The sequence below is a fragment of the Ambystoma mexicanum genome, chromosome 7p, assembly GCF_040938575.1.
Source record: "Ambystoma mexicanum isolate Mex_15411 chromosome 7p, UKY_AmexF1_1, whole genome shotgun sequence".
In the NCBI taxonomy this organism is placed as follows: Eukaryota; Metazoa; Chordata; class Amphibia; order Caudata; family Ambystomatidae; genus Ambystoma; species Ambystoma mexicanum.
In genome coordinates, this window is record NC_090939.1 from 864815291 (window position 1) to 864840304 (window position 25014).

Below are 25014 nucleotides of genomic sequence, written 5' to 3' on the forward strand. Positions count from 1 at the left end.
TCTGCAACCCCTCTTTCCATACATGGTCAAGTATCAGTATCGAGAACACCGACCTCCTTCTCTTGCCCATGTGGTCGAACAAAAAACAGTCCTTTTTCTGTTCTTCCTGGGACAGACCAAATTCTTTGCATGCCTTCTCCATCATCGAATGGAATGACGCAATGTCGTCCGGAGGGGACGGGTGAGCTGGGCTTCTGGGGTTTTCTAACTCCGCCTCTGACTCCCAGGTAGGATCCCTGGAGGGGGATAAAGAGACCTCTGACATGGCTCCCCTGTTCGACTGCGAATCTGGCAGCTCACCTTCCTCCTGCGCCAGTGTTGAGATTGGCGTGCGTGGGTGCGGCGGTTGACGGGACGGGCCCGGCTCGTCGACGGGTGACTGTGGCAGGCTGACCTGGGGAAGTCGCTGGTCCAACGACCGTAGCAAGGACTGAAGCGAGGACAGAATATCCAACGACAAAACCGATTGAGGATTGAGGAGAGGGGCAGGTACCGGTGTAACGGCTGCCCTCGTCGACGACTTGGCAGCCGCTCGTAGCCCTAGGTCTGCTGGGCCAGCCACTCTCTCGCTCTCGTCCTCCGAGGACAGCAACATAGCTTGCTCTTGTAGCAAAGCCTCTGGGGGGGTAGGGTCGAGGACTTCAGGCCTCCAGGCCTCCTGTAGGACCCCCGTCGACGAGGCTCCCGTCGACGCCATTGTCGACGGGACGGAGGATGCCCCTTGCGCTAGTGGCGGGAAGGCGGCCGGTGACTGGACCGCTGTCGACGACGCAGGCTTCGCAGGTGGTTTTGGCGGTCCCGCCTTCTCCACACTGTGCCCGCTTTTACTCGACTCTCGACTCGTGGTCGAATTGTGATGATCGCCAGAGGAGGATTTCCTTTCCTTCTCATGCTTTTTTGATGAGGATGATTTCTTTGACGAGGAGTCTGTAGTGGAGTGAGTTCCAGACGACTCTTTTTCCGACGATCTAGATTTCTTCGCCGGTGGTTCCGACGAGGCCGCGCGGCGTGATGTTTTCGCCGACTGTGTGGAGCCTACCTCCGAGGGGGGGTATGCCCCGCACCCTCATTCAGCCATGCCACCAGGCGTCGGTTCCGGTCTTTGAGGGTTTTTTGAGAAAACCCCTTGCATATGTCGCAGACATCCGCCGAATGGTGAGGGTGGAGGCAATATATACAATCCATATGTCCGTCCCCCTCGTAAACCTTTTTCAAGCCACACGTCGCGCATGGACGGAACAGCGCTTTTCCTGATACAGAGGACATATCGTACTCGAAATCCAATAAGGCAACCTAGTACAAAATAGTAAGACAACACGAGGAGATCCCACTACTTTGGAGACGGTTGAAATCTGAAGGGGAACCGCGGGGGCGGGCCTCTTATACTGGGACGGCCTGCGGAGCATGCGTAGGCGGGTCCTAAAAGGACGTAGATAGGACACAAAAGTGTCGCAAGTTTTCCTATAGGAAAAGGCTATATATGTGTACCGAGGGGTCCCAGTCTGACGACGGGGAATATTCTAAGCATGTGAATCCATGAAAGATCCAATGCTGGAGAACATTGGCTTTCTTGAAGCATGGGTGTTGTATTTTACAGGTAGGAAGAATGGGATACATCTATGAATTCAGGTTCATGGTGACTCTGTCGGGCATTAACCAGGTCCTCTGAGCACTGGGTGTCCAGAAGGGATCGTTCTGGGTGCATTTTTGAATGTAGGCTGATGGGGACATTCTACACCTGCATCAGTTTCAAGCAGGCTACCAATCCCTCTGCCTGTATATGTGCATGAGGTTTTAAGTACCCACTGTTTATTAAGACTTTATACTTGGAAAAACTGCATTTTACAAAAAAACACTTTCCTGTTATTGACCCCTTATAATATTCCTTGATAAACACAAACTAGAAAGAACATTTAAATAGGATAACTTTGCAGGGCAAGTGTACTGACCGCTGGTTCACCAATACTCGGACTAGGACCTGCACCAGAGCACTTATGCGTTTGAGAATGGCGCACCAATTTCTTTTCCCCCATGGACAGGGTATGCATGTGTAGACATGATCATCCCTGTTAAACGACAATAAAACAGGGGGGTGAAATTATAGAGCCTTACACGGCTGTATCGGCTGCATCTTGGGGAGACTTTGGAGCTAAAGTAGCAGTGATTTTTGTCAATGAGATGCCTGTTTCTGGCGAGGAAAAAGAGTGAGATATCCGAATGTCGATTTCAAGTAAAATAGTTGTCTCTACGATATTGGTCACTTGATGGCACGTCAGATCTTAATGCCCAACTCTTCTGAGATGAAGTCATCTACCTCCCACTGGCCTTACATCTTCCGCCAACCAGTTACAGCTTTCCCCGGACCATCTCACTCAATGTCCCATGGTTTGCAATAGTTTGGGTCCTCCTTGAATCGTTCATTACCTGTAAAGGCACTCTTGCCAGGACAAACCACTGAACATACACATGACCCATAACGCATAGAGCCTTGCCTATGGTAATAAGTGGCATCTCTCCAGACTGCCCCCACAACTGATTTGCCTATTACCATACCCTTTATAATGTTATAACATATCTATTTGAGAGGGAGACCGACCGAGAGAAAGATGGAGACACACAAAGGATGGGATTGTGCAAAAGTGAAATGAGAGCTGTCTGAAGAGACCAACGCAAAGAATGTGGGGTGGAGAGCAAATTGTTTTTTTCTCACTAGGCCTTTTCCATGTTTTCTGTGACTTCTGTTACAACTTGTTACGCAAAGTTAAGGTCTGATATCTGTGAGTGCCAACAGAGGTCTCCACTGAGAGCTCCCTGCACTAACACACTATACGCATACCAACTTAGCCACTGACACACAGCAATTGCAATCCCATCCCAACCAGAGACGTCTTAATGGCAAAAGGGGCTCTTGTCCCAAGTCCCCAACTTGGAAGGGGGACCCAAAACAAACCACTCACGTCACAATATGTTATGGAGTGCTGCTGAGGCTCTAAACCTTTTGCCTGTTTGTTAAGTACATTCTTCTCTGATCAACGCATCCTATAATGCTTTTTGTGTTCCCCGAGGTATACATAGTTTGCTCGTTCACTACGGCACAACTCCTGCAGCATTCTCGCCTTTCTGTGGGGGTATTGATCATGTGTGATCTGTGTTCATATGCAAGATTACCATACCAAATTCCATCAAGGCCGACTCAGCCATTCCTATGCCTGAATTGATGAATCTGCATGCATATGTACTTTTCTTTGTAGCACAACATGTGCTATTATCAGGAAAGTACCTACACCAGATAGTGGTTGCTATAAAAACAAACATAGCAACAGTACGGTGAAGGTCTAAAAATTGCATTGTTCAGATGGGGAGTTGTAAAACCTAAGCAGCCACCTCCAACGATGAGAATAAAGTGTTAGTCCGGAGAGGTGAATAAGTATCGAAATTCAAGACTGTGGAACCAAAGCATTAATTTTTGTATCCTGGCTTTGTCAGCAGACGATACAATAATTCTGGACAAATCATCGTAGATCACTGGCAACACTATGCTGTCTTCCATGAAAAGGTTTGCCTTGTGATAGTTTTTAGCCCATTACCTGATATTTCTTTTTATGTAAGCCATTTGAATGGAAGGGGTTCTAGACAGAAGAAAGAAGACCAGATATTGTACGCCTCTGGCAAACATATTTTACGGTCTATAAACAATGGTTTGCTTTTTTGTGCAATTCAAAGGTTTTCCTGAACATTTATAAATAACAATTTCCCAAGCCTGTGTTTTGAGCGTATTTAATGCTTTACAACTCCAAGGAGAAATCCAGACTCTTTCGAGATCACACCAATTAGTATGCTGGTACTTATATACTTACCTTGATGATGGAGACAATAAAGCTCGAAACATTCCCAATTTGCATTATGCGCTTCAATAACATTTTGCTATTAAATATTGTCATGTTGGGTTATGTAATGTGTGTACATTGCAAGCCAGTTCTACAAAATAGGATGTTTTTAGTTCATGGTAAAAACTGGAAAAGAACGTGGTAAAGTGCAGAAATTGAAGAGTGGGTGCAAATCCCAGCTTTACCTCTTCCAATGTCTGATCCTGGGCATTCCATTTAATCTCGTATTGCCTAACCGGTCAAAATTGTCAGTCCCTAAGCCTTTAAAAATTGCCAGCCCTTCAGAGTGATTTAATTCTCAGGGTATGAACTTCAAAAGTCTCACTCATGGTTCCCATGGCCATAGTGTTGCTTCCTCTTTAATAACAGTGAGCATTGATATATTGCACACTACAGCCACTTGTTTCCTTGCTCTCGAATGGCAACGCTACTTGAAAACCATATCCTTCTTCCAATCTCAGTGTGTCTGGATACGGACACCTTCCTGGTACCTTCTAATGTTCAAGCACAATCTATGCTAAGGTATGTGTAGCTTTCTCATTAATTCCAACTGGTCTCCTGTATCCAAGCTTGGGCACGTTTGCATTCAGTGAGACTGCAAATCTGAGTCCTTTATCTATTCTGGGTTGTGTGCACCTTTTTCATACAATCTGTATCCTGAATTTATACTGTAGCCGGTATACCGTCCTCATGGCCGCTATTGATGAAGTGTCCTGCACTCTTGTCTTGGACTGCTAAAGTTTGCCCTGACATGCTACTGGTTTATCATTCTAATTACAACAGAAATGAAGAGGGTAAGGATACTGAAAGGAGTACCCATATTTATTCTTTACTTCAAAGCATCATATCAAGCTATGGGTTTAGATCGTGATGACGGGGGTGCAACCAGATATTCTGGATCCCTTAATTTCTTTGGCTCTGTGGAGAGGCCCCAAATGAGTCCATGCCCAGGGCCCCAAAACTGCTTACGATGGCCCTGATCTGAACTTACATCATACATCAGACCACCATGACCAGCTTAAATACCACTGCCCCCGCCAACGCATCCTAACACCACGCGCACACAAAGATCCCCTCTTGACACAAATGCCTCCATGCTCTTGAAAAACATCTCTTCAACAGCAAAACAAAGGTATCCTACAAATGTGTTCTTTATCTCACCAAAAGAAGCAGTCTGGCCACCCCGTGCCGGACTATGTTACCCTCCTACACTGGACAAAAAACAATAACAGATGCCTTTCTGAATGTATCACAATCAACCAAGAAAACAATTCATTTGGTGATTATTTATATGGACATTATTTGAATTGCCTTTGAGGCTTGGTTTTCAGACCTTTAGAGACTGACCTGCAGCGGATACAAGAGTGTCACACAGTAGGCAGATCTTCCAAATTAGCAGAGGAAACAAGACCAGTGAGACAAATGGAACCAATATTTTAGAAAATATGTTGCCACTTAATGTAAACCCTGCATCTTTCACTATTCTGTGCGGTAAAAAAGATTAAAAACGTACCTATGTTCCATCACTATATTTCTGGGGACCTCTTTCCAAAACTGCGATAGATCTTGGGATCCTGTTCCAGAAGACTGGTCCATTTCTGCTGCCATAACAAGGAAACGGTCTTGTGGTGAGGCTGAAAACCCTATTAAAAACAAACAAGCATATTATTCTTAATCTGTTGTGGTAAATCAAAAAACTCTAATGACAAAATGATATGTACAACCTAGTTCACAGTAGGACCTGGTTGTCACGTGCATGACTATTGGAATACTAAACAGCAAAATCGTTGGTGACTCAGAATTCAGGAAGGTACCATCTACTATAATACAAAGGTGTGGGAAAATCTACTTTGAAGCAACATCTTCCTTGGTCCCCTTTACTATGCCAGTCAACCGCCTTTGTCACCTGACCCAGAGGCATCTCTACAACCCATGGTAGCTAGTTTATCAGAGTCCCAGAGCTAGAAGCTTCCTAGAGGCTGTAAATTGGGCAGGTTGCAGAGACCCCATCTATCAATGGGTACATGACCTGACTGGAGTCAGCTAAAGTAGGTAATAGAGGGGCCATTATAGGTTTTCTTGCCGGATATTAAATGAAAGAGGCACAGATGCCTGAGAGTCACATTGGGACAATGACCAATGTAGAGAATCATGAGCCGGTGAAGCCTAGTGGTAAACCTCAAGACCTGGGCCCCATTTTCACTCTTTAAGTTCAGTGAACCACGGTGTGAATTGCATCCTACCTGCTTAAGTGAAAAGGGAACTATAACCCTTAGAGTAGAATAACAACAAACATAACTAGTCCTCTGTCCAAACCGGTCCATATCTAACTGTCCCTACCACCAAATAACAAAGACATCCCTAGTGTAGAGAAGTGGTTCTCTTTCCCCTTTCTTGGCTTCTGCTGGTTGGTGCGTGAAACCCTCCCCAAAAGTGCCTCTCGATAACATCTCTCATTTTTAACTCTCAGATACTTGGCTGTGCATACAGTACAAACAAAAATAGTATGTTCCTGAATGTTCCCATTAGGCTTACGCTTTCTTGTACAGTTCCAACGATCACCAGATAATTAACAAGAGCACTGTTAGGCAAGATTGTATGCAGTACCTTTGGGAAACTACATCAACCTTACCCTCCTGGCAATAGGTAACCAAAACTTTGGTGTAAGTCTGTACTTCACAGGTTGGTACTGTGGCTGAGCAGCCAGGCTTATCTCAAGAGGGGTCAATGTGAGCTGTACGGTTGCAACATGGAGTTTCACAGTGACAAGTATCCCAACGAAACGTATACTCAAGGTTTCTTGATTAAATTATTATTTATTTACTTAACCGTCAGTTTGAATAAGCCTTCTTCAGAAGGGAGCAGATATGTAACACTTAAAATATACTTCAATAATACACACTCTCGGTTTAAATAAATCAGTAGAAACCCATTTGGGATGGCACACAGACACTTCCTACACCCTCAGATGACTTCAATAGCTAGGACACTGTGGACATTGATACATCACTGGTACATTTAGAGCAATACTGAGTTTGGTGTCAAAAGAAAAAGGTTAGGGTGAATAAACAATGGTTAACAAGTTTCTCAAACAGGTCAGCACTTTTAAACCCCCCAATGCAATGTAGATTAACCCTTTCCCAGCTATACAAGTAAACAATGTAGGACTGTTTGTCAGAGGTTAGAAGAGTCTTCAGGGAGCAAGGGCAGCCAATGTCAATTGAGCCAAGTCTAGGGGAGTTTAAAGTCTTCTTGAAGGCAAGTAAAAAGTCTTGCACAATGTTATCGAGAGTTTTTGTTGAAAATAAATCACTGTTGGGCCACAAGCTGGAAAGCTTGTGATGGACAAAGCTGAAAGCAACTTTGCAAAAGGTAACAAACAAGACAAGTCTCAACTGAGAGCTAGCAAGTTACACAACTAAGAGGTAAGTACCACTCAGTTTACAGTACCTTAGGTCTGAAGAAATTGGTTCCAGCTGGCTTCTGTTCCTGTTGTAGGTCCTGCAGATCTTTTGTTCCTGGGCCTCAGTCGTGGGGACAAGAGGGAGGAAGTCTGGGGACTCCTGCACTACGGTCTGAAGGTCAGCGGCAGCAATGGGCAAACTTCAGATCAGCTGCACTGTACGGTTTCAGCTTCTCTGCAATAGCACCACTGCGGTTCTCGGATACCTTGTGGCCTTTCCTTGCTTCTGGGGTGCAGCACTCTGATGAGGTGGCGCAGGCTTGGTTAGTTCTGCTTTGAGGGAGTTCAGAGGATATTCCTGGAGCTCAGGTCTGACTTAACAACGATGCACTCAAATCTGGTGTTTCTCTCCCTGGCAATCGGTTCCTGCAGCAGTAATAGCGTACAGCCAGCTCCGAGAGGATTTCCAGATGAGTTTATCTTGGGGTCGATTGGTCCCACCAACCCAAGGGGAGAAGTGGTCCTTTGCAGGGTTTCTCTAGTCGGGGTGAATTCGGAGCTTCAGCACTGCAGCAGGGCTTCACCAGCCAAACCAACGGCCCAGGAGTTGCAGCAAGAGTCTCTTCCAAGTTCTTCTTCGGATTCCTTCGTCCAGTGGTAAACTCTACCTTCCAAGCAAAAGACCTTGCCTTTTATGCAGGTTTCTCCCATTCATTCGCATCCTAGCTGTCAATCACATAGCAGGGTGGCTGTCCAAGGACAGCCAGCCAGCCAATCACCTTTGTGTGCATTCCTGTAACCAAGGACACTAAGCAGAGAGTGTTTTGGGAACTTTCCTTGCTTCCTGCCCTGCCAGACAAGATGGAGCCAGAGGCCGGCTTCACCAGTGAATCCCACCAAAGATAAAACAAACAAAGGGACCAAATCTGGTTTGGCACGCAGAGTAAAACCCAAGATGGACCTTTCCAGCTTGAAATGGCAAAAAAAGAAGACCAGGGCCATTTTGACAAAATGGACACCCATGGATGCCTTACTGCAGCTGCGAACACAGCCTGCGGTAAAAACACATAATGGTAGTAAAAAGTAAACCACTGCCACCAGCCAGTAATTGTAGAAAGGGTAACATAAAAGATAAACTAGACAAAGGGGATACTAAGTAACCCCTCCAGCACCCTATTGTAAGATAATGTGTGCTGGGTCTAGAAAGTTACAAAATGTAAGTAAAGTCAGTTTCACTTTACTGCTCTTGGAAACAGTAGTTATCCAAGAGAAGGTATTTAAACCTTTGAGAAATCTAAAAGACTTCCCTGTGACACTGCACGGAAGGTGCTGTGTGCCACAATGTAAAAATATGAGGCCTATGGAGTTTGACAGGCTCCAAAAACCAAAAATCACAGTAAAATACATGAGGGAGTGGGGAAAAGGTCTCACTCTCTCCAGGATAAAAATTAAAAGTCCTAAAGTCCAGCAAAAGTGCTGGGGGTCTCTAAGGTAGAAGGGAATTGGCACATTTCTGAGAATTCTCCCTAACAAGCACAAAGGATAAACTCCTGGGATCTTCCCCCAATGAGTGGTTCAACTTGGATAGTTGGGCTTGCAGCTGACCAACTTGATTGTGTAACTCTGTCAACTTTTCTTCCCCTGTTCTTGCTCTACCCTTTCAGGGAGATTGGATATCAGAAAGGCTGCACTTATTGGTGGTCCTATGGGGACCTAGTGATTCTGCTTCATATAATTGCTTTGTGTGGCTCCGGGGTGTAACCCAGAATTGCCTCAGACCTCTTGAGTTAAAAGTTTCCGCCTTGAGGAATGTTTACTTCAGCTACAACTCACTTGGTTGTTTCTACTTCTTTTCAGATTTTGTCACCCCTCCTAGGGTATATGCCTTGGGTTTAGCACTTCGGGGCAATTTGCGCACTGTTTTGTTTCTACTAGGCCCCACCTGGGTCTTATCTTGAGGAAAGTGTATGTGAGTTGTTTCTGTTTCTGTCAAGTTTTCAGTCAGCCAACTTGGGATATAGGTTTTGGGTTCAGCCTCGTGGGGAGGTTTGCTTACTCTTTGGTTTCTAGTAGCCCCATCCTGTGTCTTACCTTGAGAAATATCTTTTATATACAACCTTGTGGTTATTTCTACTTCTTTTGGGTTTTCATCACCCTCCTAGAGTGTATACTTTGGCTTTAGCCCTTCCAGGCAGTGTTGTCTTCTCTTCAGCTTCTAGTATCCCCCTCCTGGATCTTATCTTCTTGCCCCCCACCCACCTCTTTAAGGGCTTTCTTTCACTTTTGGGGTGTTATTAGGCCCACCAGGCACTCTTTGTATTCGTTCTGCTTGCTTAGCATTTAGCTTCTCATTTAGCATCTTACAGAGCTAAGCCGTTCCCCTCCCCGCCCCTCTCCTCTCCTCGTGCTGCGCCCTGCATATCTGTTCTTGCTGGGCCTGTCTTCTGGGGAGGCGGCTGCTCATACTGGGTGGGAACCATCCTGTTCAGTTTGTCAGCTTCCTCCTTCACTCTGATGCCATGTTTCGGCCCCGTTGGTCTGCTCCTTCGGTCGCCAGCACCGTCTCTCTCTCTCTCTCTCGCTGAGACTTCAGGGATGGGAATCACCAGCGTTCCTTGAATCGGCAGAATTGTGCAGGCCCTCTGCCCACGTCGTATGCATCGTGGTCCTGCATCCAGGCGACCATGGCTCTGTGTGGTGGCAGGAGCAGAAGCAGCTCCTCTTCTGTGCGGCCTCTCTGCTGCTGCCCTTTTTTCCGCCGCTCATCCTCTTTCGCCGCGGCTTAGCTCCCCCCCTCCAGTTAAGAGGCTTGTCCTTTACATGTGCCGAATGGCAACGAGAGATAGATTTTCAGCTTCATGGAGTGGTCAGCAACTGAACTTGGCATTTTAAAGGGCCCACTTCTTTAACAATGTGACAAACTTGCAAGTATGCAACAATCCTGTTGGACATGGGGTTTAGGAGAGATAGTACAGATTGCTTCACATGGGAGTTCTTGTTCCGTAAGGAGCGGGGGAGGAAGTTCACCCCCAGCAGCATCCAGGTTTGTCCAGACCACAAAGCGGGCTCATGTCTCTAGTCTCAAAAGGGGGAGGGAGGATTCCCATTGGGCAGAAGGGACAACAATTCCCTGGATTTGTCACAGCACCCTGATCCTCTCAGTAAACTGGGGCACTAGAACCAGGGGATCAGGAAGCACTGAGCCAGACACTATGGTGTGGATTACAGAAAATGTGCAGGGAGAAATACATTATGAAAAGGGCCTTTGGCAAAGAAGCAGCAGGGCACTAGATCGTTGAGAAGGAGTTTGGGCCAAGTAGCAACTGCATGTTCAACTCCCTGAAACCACGTTGCACTTTAGAGATCCTGGGGTAGACCAGTATCCCCTGGATACGCGCAGCCCTACGAAAATAGCATTTCACCCATCCTGATACTATTTGAAGAACAAATCCCACAAAAAAGATAGTGGTTTGCTTATTGATAATCCTCTAGTGCCCATGGTTAAGCATTTATCCGAACCTTTTCCTAGTTTTCAGTAAAGCAGTTGGAACCTTCACTTGCCATGTGCTTTGTCAATCTGCCACATCGCTATCAATGATGTGTTTCCAAGCTGTTCCCCTATACACTTAGGCAAACTGCAGTACTTTAAAGTTAAATAGGATATTTTCAAAATGTTTGCTTAAAATATTTTTGTGATGGTTTTATTGTGCCAGAACAATGCACTTGAGGAAACTCATTAACCAGGCCACTCAAGAAACAAATGCCAATGAAACAATAGAGAAAAAAACAAAGTAGAAATAATGAACATTTAGCCTTTTACAGTACCATTATTAAGTCCCTTTTCTACCAGGCAAGCTGCAAAATGTTCAAGGCCAAGCAAGGACTTTGGAATTACCCTGACCATTGCGCCAATGGGGAATTACACATTCACTACGTTCTTTGTCTAGGACTATTTAACAAGGGCCTTCATCTAAGCTTTCAAGATTGAGGAGAAGAGGTCTTTAGGTCGTAATGCAGGAAATGTTATCGCAGGAAAATCAAATCAGTGAGCAAATACTCACATTCAACAGGTCTACATTCTTGGTCCTCCTCAACCAATCTGGTCAATCAAGGCAGTCCCTGCCACTTGGAATAGCGGGTCCTTGATCACAAGAGGAAGAGGAAGTAAAGAATGTAACGTTAACCTGAGCCAAAAGTCCCACACAATGCAAAATGCATCTCCCAGTGGCTACCTCCTCTGAAACTTCCTACTACCATATTGGCAAACAGGTCGACCTGCGGAACTTCAGGTAGGGAACGCCTGCGCCAACTTCACTACCATTTGCGAATCAAAGATGTCCCCTGATTCAGTCCGTCTGTGAATTGCCCTTCTCTGCCAGATGAGCTGCTGTCAACATGATGGCATACCTCAGAGCCCAAAGCCTGAGTGATAACTTTTGTTAACTTAATGCAAGGCAGTCATATTATCTGACAGAATATAGACCACTAAGTTTTTGACAGATCGCTGAAAGTCTACCAGGTCCAAATAAATCGCCCACAGATGAGGAGGTTGATTTGATAGACCTTCATCTCACAACAACAGATTAGCTGATCTACAGATCAGTGACAAGGCCACTCCTGCCAGTAACGGTTGAATTTGTCACCAAATATTGTGGCAATTCCAGACTGAAAGGACCCCCTCCACCTAGGCTGTCCACAAGAAACACCATGTAAGGTATCTGCTGACGAAGAGGGATGATAGTCATCTGCCCAAAGGTTGCCACTGGCTTGTGTTCCACTGGAAGTGAAGTTTCATTGGAAGGTGCCTCACTTAGAGTCTGGTATCCGAACGTGGCAACAAGATGCAGCAGAATGTAAAAGCTGTAAAACACGAACGGCCTAGAGGACAGCTCATGGTCTGGACACTTTCAACGTCAGCTGGATGAAAATGAGGCACTGTGGTAGTACCAAGAAGGATTTTCTAAACTTAAGGAGTAACTCAGATAAACACGTAAATGGGATGTTATCAAACGTTCCATTCTCTTCACAGGATGCCCGGTCACCCCTTTCTCCCCCCCCCCCACTAGTTGCCAAGTTAAGGAAAGACACTTTCATACTGCCTTCCAAGATATGCATATCCTACTTCTAAGACCTTGAGGAACCATATTAACCAAAGCAAACAACTGATAACTGGAAGTGTTCTTTCACCATCACAAACAACAGACAGCGCTTGTGACAAAACGTTTATAAGTTCACACCAGGCGGGGTAAGTTGCTTTATGGTTTATTCAAAGTTAATCATGCATAAGCGTAGGTCAATAGCCCCCAAGAGATGGCTCCCTCCCCCATCAATCCTTCCAGCACCAACTACCTTCCCATGGAACCCATCCCCATTTCAGAAGCTGAAACTCCTGGACATGCTGCTGGGCAATCCGGCATGTTTGTCCTGCAATAGGACATAATATTAATCTGTATTTAACAACCGCCTCCCCTTCACACTACATGGGTTATAACAAATGAATACTACCTATACGCATCCCTTCAGTGCAAGTCTCCCCTTATTCTACACTTTACCATCCTCTGTAACCACAGCATCATTGAACACTCTCACAACCCTTTGCGGGCCGAAACCCTTTTTTTCCCCTTTGAGAACATTATTCCCATTTTTAACCCCTACCAGCATCCCTTCTTGACACTCTTCCCTCCAGGTCCTTTCGAGAAGATCAAACCATTCCTTCACACATTCAGCCTTTTCTTACAATCTTCCTTAGACTCTGCACATTCCATTCCACAAACCACGCTCGCCTCAGCCATGAGGAACACTTAGTGTGGGGTTTCCTCCTCTTAGCACCTCAAAAGGCACCAGCCACATGGTAGCATGGCGGGCTAATCTGTATACAGACACACACCCTCTTCTCCATCATCTTCTCCCAATCTTACTTGGTACTGATGGCCATCCAGGTGGCCTGCATAAAGGAACAAATAAACCTGTCCACCTCCCAGTTTGGTTCGGGGTGATACAACAATGTCTTGTGGTGCACAATCCCCACATGCTTCAAAGATGACTACACAAAACACACATTTAAGTGGAAGTCATTGCCTGCATCTTCAATGGAAATCCTTCCCTTTGGAACACGGTCTAGAAAATCCCCTACTTCTTTGGAATCAGTCTCATTGATCACCACACAATTGGAATAAAGATCAAGCAATACCAAAACATACTTCCTCAGCCCCTTCATCCAGTCGGGTGGTCCCAATATGTTGAGTGCAACATAGTTCCAAGGCATTTTGTTTAGCTCCAACGGCCTCAGCGATTGAATAAAGTTCCTCAAGAAACATCACATACATTACACTTCCTTACCATCTCCTCTACATCTGAATTTATCCTCCAAGCCTCCCCCAATTCTAGTCATTCCCAGAGGACCTCCACTCCCCACCGCCAAAATGTTTGTGTGCATCCCCATCCAGGGCACTACCTTACATCCTTTACAAGGTATCCATTTTCCACACTTAGCTCCCCCTTTAACCTTTTAGAATTGTATTATAGTTTCACCATCATTGGGCTCCCGCCAACCTGACTCAACCCATTTTAGTACCTCCTTCGAGCCACTGTCATCCTCTGTGACACTCTCCCAATCGTCACTGCTGATAGAACCGCTTTACATGAAAAACATGCTTCTCCATTTCTTCCCACTCTCCTCTTCTCTTCTCTTTCCTCTTGATTAGTCCCCTCTGTCCTGGACAGATAATCGGCTACAACATTTTCTTTCCCTAGTATGTGTTCAACTGAAAAGTCATGGCCCGTCAAAGATGTGACCCCATCGCACTATTCTACCAGAGACCCCTTCCAGACCCCGACCATGAACACTCATGCCAGAGGCTTTGTAGTCAGTGTGAATTACAAACTTCCTTCCACACAAGAATGCTACGAACTTATTCAAGGCCCACTCAACTGTCAGAGCTTCCTTCTCTATAACAGAATACCTAAGTTCCGCTCCTCTGAAATTCCTTGAAGCAAAAGCCACACCCTCTGGTCTACACTCCCCCTGGTTCTGTAGGAGGATTGCTCCTAAACGCAACTCACTCAGTCATGACCATTGGGTCACAGTGTGAGACATGTCTCACACTGTGTGTCAAACTATGAAGTGCTAGAGCACTGGCCATCTCTTTCTTGATGTCCTCAAATTCTCTCTAAAATGAGTAAGTCCAATGAAAATCTAACCCTTTCTTACACAGATTCTGGACACTTCTATACCTGCCCCCTAAAATGATTGACAAATGTTGTATAATATTTGACTAGATGCAAAAACAACATCACCTCATCTGTCCTTTTGCCGGCTGAGATTCACAATAATTGAGACTAGTTCTTCTTTCTGTTCATCCCCAGCAGCCCTAAGCCTATGTCCCAAGTATGCAATGGAGAAAAACCTGAACTTGCACTTCTACCTTCGCAAAGTTAGCTCTGCCTCACAAATGATCTCTAACACTCTTCCCATGATCTCCCTAGGTTCCCCCTCCAGTGACCAAAATATTGTCCTGAAAGCAGACTAATCTCTCTACATCTCTAAACAACTCATGCTTGACACGTTGAAAGAACTCTGCTGCCAAAACTATTCCGAAAAGGCATCCTCCTGAACTGATAAATTCCTCCTTGTGTTACGAAGGTAGTGGGCTCACTTGATAAGTGTTGTGCAGCTTGATTTGGTGATAGGCAGAGGTTATATCTCACATGTTGAACACCATTGCACCTCAAACTAAATTCACACTTTCCCCCATGTTGGGTAAGGGGAACATGTCCACCACAACATTACAATGACCTCCTCTTAAGTCAACACAGAGACCAATCTGCCCTTTGGAATATGGCCACCACGGTTATTCCCCTTCACAAAGCTTTGTTTAATCGTATTCCAAGATTGACGCCTCAGGTCCTCATGCACGGTCCTATTTTAGTTTCTAGTTCTTCACTGGGGAAAAAGGATGTCCACCTCTCTTCAGTGCCTTCTGAGTACTGCTCCATGTCATGAGTCTGTTTTGTCTGTCCTTGGAGAACACCCTAACATGCTTCCCTCTTGGTCTTCAGAAAACCGATCCATGTGGGGTGTGAGTGATGATGAGCTATGAGCTCAAGGGTCTTTACTTATGCATGTACAGCGCAGGGCCACTACGGCTGCATAGGCCCTGCCTTTATTCGGAATGAGAAGGTTCTGGGGGGTTCTATCACCTTTAATAGCATGAACTGAAAATTATCCTCCAAGGTAAACTGGACCAAATGGGCCATGTGACTGGAAAGGGAAGAACCTGAGGTGGTACCTTTCTAAAGGTAGTGGAGTTCCATAGTCAAACGATTCATAGGGCAAACATGTATAAGTAATGTCTCTCCATCTGTCCAATAACTCTGACAAATAGCCTTTCAATAAGGAAACCTGTGTTGCGAAGGCAGCCACAGTTAAGCAGCTTTAGGGCTGCTACGAATATGGTTATCGTTTACACCTCACCAATCACATGAGGCCAACATTGTTGCTGTGGATACAACTGTGTGGGAAAATCAATGCCATCCTTAACCCTATATGAATAAGTCATTTGCATTTAGGGGGGTTGGGGGGGGCAAATCGGGTAGGATTTAACAGTATAATTTATCACAATGCATGGCTATATTGACAAGCAAACACAATGCTTTCGATGCCAGAGTACCAAACTGACAGTGGAAAAGGCCTTTTTTTCTAAAACGCATCCACCTTCTTAAGACATCCTGTCTAGAAGAAAGAATGGAATGTTAGGTCACAACTTTGCCAAAGAGGCAAGAACCATGTTATGACCCAGTCAGGGTCAGAGTGATATAAGAAAGGATATTGTGGCGGGTATAGTTCATAGATGCTTTATTCCAGTTCCTCAGTTACAGGTACAAATCAGGTCTCATCAAGTCCATAAGGAGATAGGAGGAAATCATGAGGGAAACCCACTGGCTCCCACCACCTCCTAGGCTATCAATCTTCAACTGCCTGGATTGGAACTCCGTCATACACAAACACTCCAAGCTTACCTCATACATTCCACCAATGACATCACGACATACATTCACTGGAGAAATCAGAGGAAGGATAGCTAATCATAAAAGGAAGGCTAATCCTAACACCTCTTTCCCTTACAATCACCAACACACACATGACCTGCAAGCAGCATCACAAGGTACTCAGGCACCTACAACACCTCCTTCCCTACTGTCACAAACTCACACGTTCACACACACTTCGCAGATATACAAGACATCCAATCAACCTGGCACAACTACACTGCCACATCACTCTAAGTAGCCAGAAAGATGAACAGCTGGACAAACAGGCTTAACTAACAATCCGGTAACGGCACTCCACCAACAAAACAGCAAAACTTCTATCCTCCAAAAAATTCACACATCACCTTCCACCCGCCGCCACCACCAACGGGTAACCAGCCTGCCACGCTGGAGTACAAACCTGCCCCTCTGGGCTACCAAGCAGCACTTCATACACAACCTGGGAAAAACAAAACACCTCCCATCCACCACTGTCACTGGTGGACCTCAGGGCTGCCACACCTGAGCACAAACAGCCACCTATATGGGCTGGCACGAAGTCCACTACACACCTACAAGGAACATCTCTAACATACTATTCCAGACCATAACATCGGGGCAACTAAAGAGACAGGCGTCTGCAATCAACCCAAAAACACACTCACCTGACTCATCCTCAAGCACTCAACAGCCATTGCAACACTCACAACAAGGCAACCAGTGGGGCACCGGTCAACCATACCACCATAGTTCCTCAAGATGTTGGCCAGACAACTTGAGCCCCCATAGCTACTAAAAAACAACCAGGTAACCCTACTACCAAGATGTTCTGTTGCCATGCTCCCAGACCATCTTGGTAACCCTACTACCAAAATGTTCTGTTGCCAAGCTCCCAGAACCATCCAAGAACCTAATCCAGGACGACCCCAGAATCAACAGTAAATAAACAGTGACGATCACCGCTCACCATAAAGGCTCCTCTGAGCCACACAAAATACCAACATGACTCCGCAGAGCCACACACCCTATTATCCTGACTCCTCCAAGACATATACATCAGCCCTGACTCCTCTGAGCCACGAGAATCACTATCCTGACTCCTCTGAGCCACACAAATACTATCCTGACTCCACAGAGCTGCTTGACCTGACTACCACTAGTCACATCCATCATGACTCCACAGAGTCTCTTGACTAGCCACAACCAGTCAGCACAAACACACACATCACACTGGTTACATGCACGCCATGCAACCTCAAACAGTTCTGCAACATAGCCCTTCAACACTCAATAAAAGACATCTTGGTTACTAACAGGAAGATACTTGTGGGGTGTGGGCAGGGCCCTACCCACACTCCAAATCAAAACACGTGCTTAATAATTCAGATAGCAAGATAAACATTTCAATAATAAATGGCTGTGAAATAGCTGTAGAGACACCATCTAAAAGTCCATGTTGACCTTTCATAGACAACGCTAAAAGGTGCAAGTCCTCAAGGTGGTTAAAAGCTAAAACAAGTCAGGAAGCATAAATTAATAACACCAGAAATGCAGTATACGTCATACTCCATCCCCAACATAACACTTAGACCTCTTCCTGGAATCTCTTTTCCTGGAATCCTTAAGTTCGTTAAAACCATATGTTAGACAGAACTCAAATAACACGCATAATATGGACATAAAAATCTCACTCCAAAATACTCCCATTACCCACACACATCTTATTGACCACTGTAAATACCAACTTGTATTAGATGAAAATTCTTTATCTGCAATTCCTCAACAAGGTTAAACTAATCACTTTAACAAAACTTCACAGAACCGAAAAGCTCTGAGTTGCATTGCCATCATACATGAAGGCTGTTAAACTCAACCACACCAGCCATCCATGTATTTAAAACCATTCATATAATGCAAAAACCCAAATCGGCAATCAAATAAAAAGGAAGAAGTAAACGTTTCCAACCGCAACTGTGTAGCGTCCACAAATACATTTCAGTAAATTACTCTGCCAATAAACTAACAAAATAGGTTGCTGGACCATGGAAATGCACTGGGCTCAGTGTCTTTTCACGGTCCATATCAAAGCAGGATTCAGCAGGCAGTTGAAGCTCCTAATGCATAGTCTGCACGACCTTTAGGTTGTACCTCATCCACGTGCAAACGGCAGACGGATGGCAGGATCGCACACCATCAAGGCTATTAACTTCTCCTTTCCAGAGAGCAGCTCTTACTTCATGAAACTGTGCTCTTCTTTTCCCAGCGCACCACGCTCTAATCCCAGCGGCAGCATAATGCGCAGGCAATTTCCGCATTGCCGTACGTGACAAAATGTTGACTTGCCATGAGACCCAACAGGAGGCTTCCTTCATGATGACAGAGACACGTCTCAACGTCGGAGACACGTTGTGGTGAGTACTTTACTCTAAACATTCTTCATCACCATACCTCATCATTCCGACTTCACACGGCCACGTTCGATAGAATCACCAACACCCCCAGCACCTTCTGTGACGTCACCATAAGGGAGCTGTGTGTGAAAGCGTTAAGAGCTCCTAGATGCCAACGGTCACTGCTAGCCTCAGCCACAGTTAAAACAAACCCAGTAGCATGTCTCATTTCCATGTTAATCACATTTTGCTACACTGTCACAGACAATATAGACGGGAAAGACTCCAAGGCATTTTTCCCTCAAAAGTCACTGCAACAGTCCCACAGCTTCTTCCACAGGGTACTTCCAAACAACTCCGGAAGTACCAAGGTGCTTCCAAACAACTCCTGAACCTTACTTGAAATGTCCCTTGCAGGCACAGCAGTACGTACAGTCACTAGTGCCTTTGATTCAGGAATCCTGATGCCAGCTCCTGCACCTTTAATAACTGCTTCTACAACCCTGGGCACTTGCCATCCAGACACCCTTGCTCCCCTTTGGGTGCACGAGAACAGCCTCATTAATTCTCCCTGGGTGTCTGTCAGAACATCCTCAGTATGCTTCCCTGGATGCCTACCAGGACACACTGCTCCAATCCACCCTGGATGCTTCTCCTTGCTCCGACCAGGGCACCAACACTTTCTCAGCCCTGGGTGGTGGGATGCTTCTTGGACCATGGGGGGTAGTGGGTTCCCTCTCCTTGTACCAGTCTCTCACTTGAATTTCCTCCTGCTCTGCACCCCCCGCAGCAGTATCTCCGTTCTCCTTTATCTGGACCACACACACACACAGGTACCTGTTGCCTTCAGGGTTTCAGGGTCCATCCAACCAGTCCTCCTGAAGACCAGACCTCGTCGCCAATTGTTATGACCCAGTCAGGGTCAGAGTGATATAAGAAAGGATACTGTGGCGGGTATAGTTCATAGATGCTTTATTCCAGTTCCTCAGTTACAGGTACAAATCAGGTCTCATCAAGTCCATAAGGAGATAGGAGGAAATCATGAGGGAAACCCACTGGCTCCCACCACCCAGGCTATCAATCTTCAACTGCCTGGATTGGAACTCAGTCGTACACAAACACTCCAAGCTTACCTCATACATTCCACCAATGACATCACGACATACATTCACTGGAGAAATCGGAGGAAGGATAGCTAATCATAAAAGGAAGGCTAATCCTAACAAACCACTAGGCATTACAGTATGGGATGAGTGCTCAAAAAGAGTCACTAGGTGGCATTCTCTGTATTCTGGCTGCCTTCCCTCCAGGCAGCTTTTGCTGAGGACAGTTTTTTCAAGATCACCCAAATAAGACCGGTAAGGGCCTGTAAGAAGGTACGCTGCGTCCCTAAGTGCAGCTGGAGATTCTCTCTTAAGCTGTTCATGGGGTTATTCACACTATGCATATGTCTATCTGGGGATCTCAGCAGGTCGCCCAACCACTGGAACAAAGGATGAGATATCTGCACTTGGTGAACAAATCCTCAGGAGTGGCATCCAAACACCTGGCGTTCAAAAGATCTAGGATTAATCCAACATCAGAATAATTGGATGGCAAGAGGATGAAAACCTTAAACTCAGTCTTTGGACCACCTTCTTTATATGGGCTCAGGAAAGAGGAATTTTTCAAAATCTATCAAACATAGCAGTGAAATGCCTAATGGACTCAAGCCTGGGCCCTTTATTGGCCCTAGCTTCAGACAAGTTTCAGCATTTGGGCAGTCGAGAAAGGCTCTGTAGTTGTCAGAAGACTTGCTTTGCTAGATTCAGCAGGTTAGAAGACGGCAGGCCTAGGGATTTTCAGCTCAGCCTCAAAGCATGCATTGTGCCAAGCTCAAAATCAGCACCAGTTAGCACATTTCACCTAGCAGGAATGACTGGTGCCCTAGAAGGTTCTATCTTAGAAACTGCCTGCAAAGTTTACATCCTGAACTACTCAAAGTGAGCAGCAGTACTGCTCCCACACTGTAAATAGGACCCGCAGATTCAACACTGGGATAGGCTTATCCGAAGAGAGGGGGTGGGGGGGAAAGAGGCATCTTTACCTGCTTGCTCCACATCCAGGCTAAGAATCTAAAAGGACTTTGTTTTTTGAGACCACTTCCATTTATTTCATTTGTAGGTGCCACATAAATGGTGCCATCAGAATAATGGCTCCATGCCAAAGAACAGGACCCTTCCCTACTCCTAGTGGGATGCTCTTGCAGTCCCGGCCAACTGCTCTCTGATGGTTGTGACAAGGGCAGTAACACTGGCTTTCTCCGGAAAGGGATGGGAATCCCTCTCATTCGGGGTGGAGGCCTACCAGTGAGTAATCCAGTGCTAGTCCTACCACTTAGTGAACGTGGCAGTTGAGGGCTCCAATTCTGGTCACCCACCTTCGTGGTAGTGTGAATTTGTTCAGTACTCCACTGTGGCAGAACCAGACACCATCTGCATCAGAGCGAGGGAGTCGCCGGGCAAAAGTCGCAAGCCTGAACGGCAGACAAAGGAACTGCGTGGTGTAGCCCGAAAGCACCAGCCAACATTCGCTCGGAGAAATGATCTCCTTACTACCGGAGAACTGAGAGGAAGACCAACCCTCTCTCCCGCCCAAAAACTTTACCAGCTTTTCCCACACAAGGAATGCAGACTGGGACATTAGCCATCATGGGCACCACTGACTTTGTTCCGCGGCGAAGCCATGCAGAATAAGTGGGTAGGGTTTAGCCTCCTTTTGAAATGTTTGCTGAAACCCAACTATCCATGCAGGGAAGGCAAGCACAGATTGGACAGGGAAAAGCCACCAATCACCAAGAGGGCTGGGATATGAAAAGGGCAGCATGAAGTGTGGGTTACTTTGAAGTCTGAGGAGGTTAAAGACCAACACACCAGCAGGATGGAGGAGCGGTGAAGTGTGGAGAAGACTTGTGGAAAAAGATGCAGTATTGGTTTACAAGTGGAAGTTGTACTGCTGTTTGAGTGTGCGCAAATGTGTGGCAATTGATTGTGAAGTGATTTGTACATAGTGTAAGGGAGAAATTTGAATAGTTTGGAGGGAGGAGTAGTGGTGGTTAAGAGGTAGCAGGAGTGGTTCGGAGTAGCAGCAATGATTTCTGGAAGGAAGCGAAGGGTTACAGAGGAAGAAGGAGAAAATCTAAGGGTCGAGGAAGGTCTTTGGAGTGTAAAACATTGTAGGGACAAAGGGGTGGTCGGGGGAGGGGAAAGTACTGTGAGTACAGAAAAGAAAGGCTAGTGGGTGTGTTAGAAGAAACTTGAATCAAACTGTGTACTTGAAAGGCACTATCCCAATTCCCCTTAGCACACAAACAACTAGATAGCGTAGAGGTTACAGGCACCTGGGTTAGAGAAGAGAGTCAAATCAAGAGGCGAGAGGGACAACCTTAGAGCCCACTGAGAAACTAATAAAAACAATTGAACCGCCTCAAAGAGGTTGGAGTGATTTTTGCATCATCTGTGAAATGGTCTTCCTGTACATACTAAGGCTTGACTTGAAAAATGTAGACTCGTGGTCGGACCACAAACACATCATAGAACACCAAAAGTCATTGTGGGCATTAACTGTACACTGAGCTAACTGTAGATTGAGGAATTTCCAAAGAAATACAATCAATTCTTGAATGCTTATAAAGAACCTGACGTCTTGCATTATTAATAATTTTAAAATGGTATAATAAGGAGTTGTTCTTACATAGTGTAGGAAAATTAAGAACCCCCATGGGCTATGCTAACTTTCTAAATGCCTACCTCATCTTGAAAACAACAATGAAAAATACAAAAATTACACAAAAAAGGAATCTATAGTCTACCAATGTTCTGACATCTTTACCCCAGAAACGGCTTACTCAATGGGCTGCCTGCTCTTCTACATCACCCCTGTCATGGCTTTTGTCCCTACTGCTTCCACTGTGAGGCTATCAGCCCTAAATCACGGTAAAATATGCTGCTTCTTTATAAGAAGTCTCTAACATGACGTACTTTGTATATGGAGATAAGGCGTTCAGATTTCTCTACAACATGAAGAGTAACAGAAATCATGTTTAGTATACAATCCTATAGATATGTCATAGGGCTGACAATACACTCCTCTTGCTAACATCCAACCCAACCAATTATTTTGTACCTAATCAATTACTCTTAAAGTTAAATGTAAAGATAATTTACTGGTTGCCACCCTCATGCAATAAGTAGCACAAAGTGCCTCTTCTTTCCAATTTCATGCAATCCAGACGTTATTTGTACCTAACCAATTATTTTATACACCACTAGTTTTGATGTCAGTACACGCTTAAAGTGATGCCCAAGGAAGACAGATGTAGCCATTTGTGTCAGTTTAGAAACAACTGCGCCTGTTCCAAAACCAAAAAAGGGAGCCTTTTATTCAATTTCATGTATATTCTGAAGATAGTATTAGTATCTTTGGAGTTCTTTACCAGTCCAAATGTTCTACTCATCACCTTGTGTTTTATGAGGGACAAAACTGCTCTATGACTTATAGTATGCCTGGAAGGTACAGTCCCTAGTAGATAAACCCACACACGGTTTGTAAAACTGTGTAGGTGTCAATTCTTTATTCAGCTTTGCTCTCTTTTTTTGTTCCATCCTTATACCAAAGATAGCTCAAAGCCTGACAGGTGGGCAGCAGTCCATTCAAATTTCCTACAGGCAAATTCTTCATTAGATACATTCAATTGGTACTGCCTCCTTAACATTAATTTTCCTTAAATTCATGTAGGTATTTTCATGGTCACATACCATGGCTCCCAAAATCCACTAGCCCACTCACATTGAAGGGCGAGTACAATTTGCATGGTACTGGATCTTGCTAGGCGAGAACAGAAACGTTTGAAACTTTTATTTATAAAGTGCGCTTATGGTGGCTTGAACCATTTAATAGAAAGCCCTGATGAGTATTTTCTCACCTCTTATCATGGGGGCGCGTGCATTTCTCTAAGGTAGAGTATGTAAACTAAGGAACTCGCCGTTCAGGTATAGTTGGATTTTAAAGAATTTTCAAGACCTATATGATCTAGATTTTGCTTTTTCTCTACGATGGGCTTTGAAGCAACATAATCATTCTTCAAGTCAACTTAAGATGGCAGATTCAATTTCAGAGCTACAATTTCTCTATATGCTAAGCTCAGTACAATTAAAAATGAGAGGAACATTAGTATTTGAAGTTTCCAGAGAGGCTAATCAGGCTCATCAAATGTATTAATCTCGGCGGTATTTAAGCCTAGTGGCTTGGCTGCTGCTGCTCAGGAGGCATTTGATGGCTTCCCAGTTTTTCAATTTGCTAGTCTGGAAAGAAGGGCTTCCAACTCTATTCTTCTTAGAACATTGTTCTGCAAACACATTTCCAAAAGTACCAAAAACCGAGGCTTAATTGAAAGACATTACAATTACATTTATTTAAAATAATGCAACACTGTAGCTCCTGCAGTAAATCACAACACAGAGCCCAGCAAATAAATAATGTATGTGAAGCCACTATATTCTGCTGAGCACCACTATTCCCTTTATTACACGCTTTGCCCTAACCCACTTTACAAATCAAGATCACAATAATTAGAAAATCAAATTGAAGATAAAAGCAAAAGAAATATTAAGGCACACATCGTGTAGAATAAAGAACATCATTACAAAATGAATGGTTTTCATATTCATTTTTACAACCATTGCATCTAGATCTTGTACCTCCTGTGGAGTCAACTTTTCAACTTTTCAATCTGCCTAGCAACCCACACCCTCACACTTTTACATGGCTTCCCCATCAACAATTAACCTCGCAAATCATTAAATCAATTCAATAGCTAACTTGGCTTGCAGTTCCCCTACTTTCAACCTCCATCTTTATTGCCTTCTAATGTCTAAACTGTTGGAAAAGCACCCTGAAACAACACATCAGTTCTCAACACTCAACCCTCCATGATTATATCCTCTGACAGTTCCTCACCAAAATGAATAGAAGCTACTCAGCTGTGTATTTATGGCCTCTTTGATGCTATATCATAAGACCTAAAGTCAAGTTAATGTACTGATTCTCATCCTCGTGCATTAAGCAGAACAACATGCCTCTTCTTTCCAATTCATGCAAACTGGACCTTATTTGTATTCTTATGTACTGATACTCCTATTAACTAGTCTCACAAATGGCACTGTTAACTTTAAAATTACCTCCTCACCCTCCATACCAATTTGTTTGAGGTGCCTTTAATTTGCTCCATATTCACTTACTCATGTTTACATTTCTCGCCTCAATT

At 44.9% G+C, this 25014-nt stretch overlaps 1 protein-coding gene across 2 annotated transcripts in view; it reads right to left on the reverse strand.

Annotated features, from left to right (window-relative positions):
* MOSPD2 (motile sperm domain containing 2) overlaps positions 1-25014 on the reverse strand; it is an 879929-nt gene that overhangs the window by 178063 nt on the left and 676852 nt on the right. For both annotated transcript variants that reach the window (XM_069637064.1, XM_069637066.1), the window contains exon 13: positions 5401-5530. In XM_069637064.1, coding sequence (XP_069493165.1) covers positions 5401-5530 — 130 coding nt within the window. The remainder of the gene's footprint in view (positions 1-5400; positions 5531-25014) is intronic.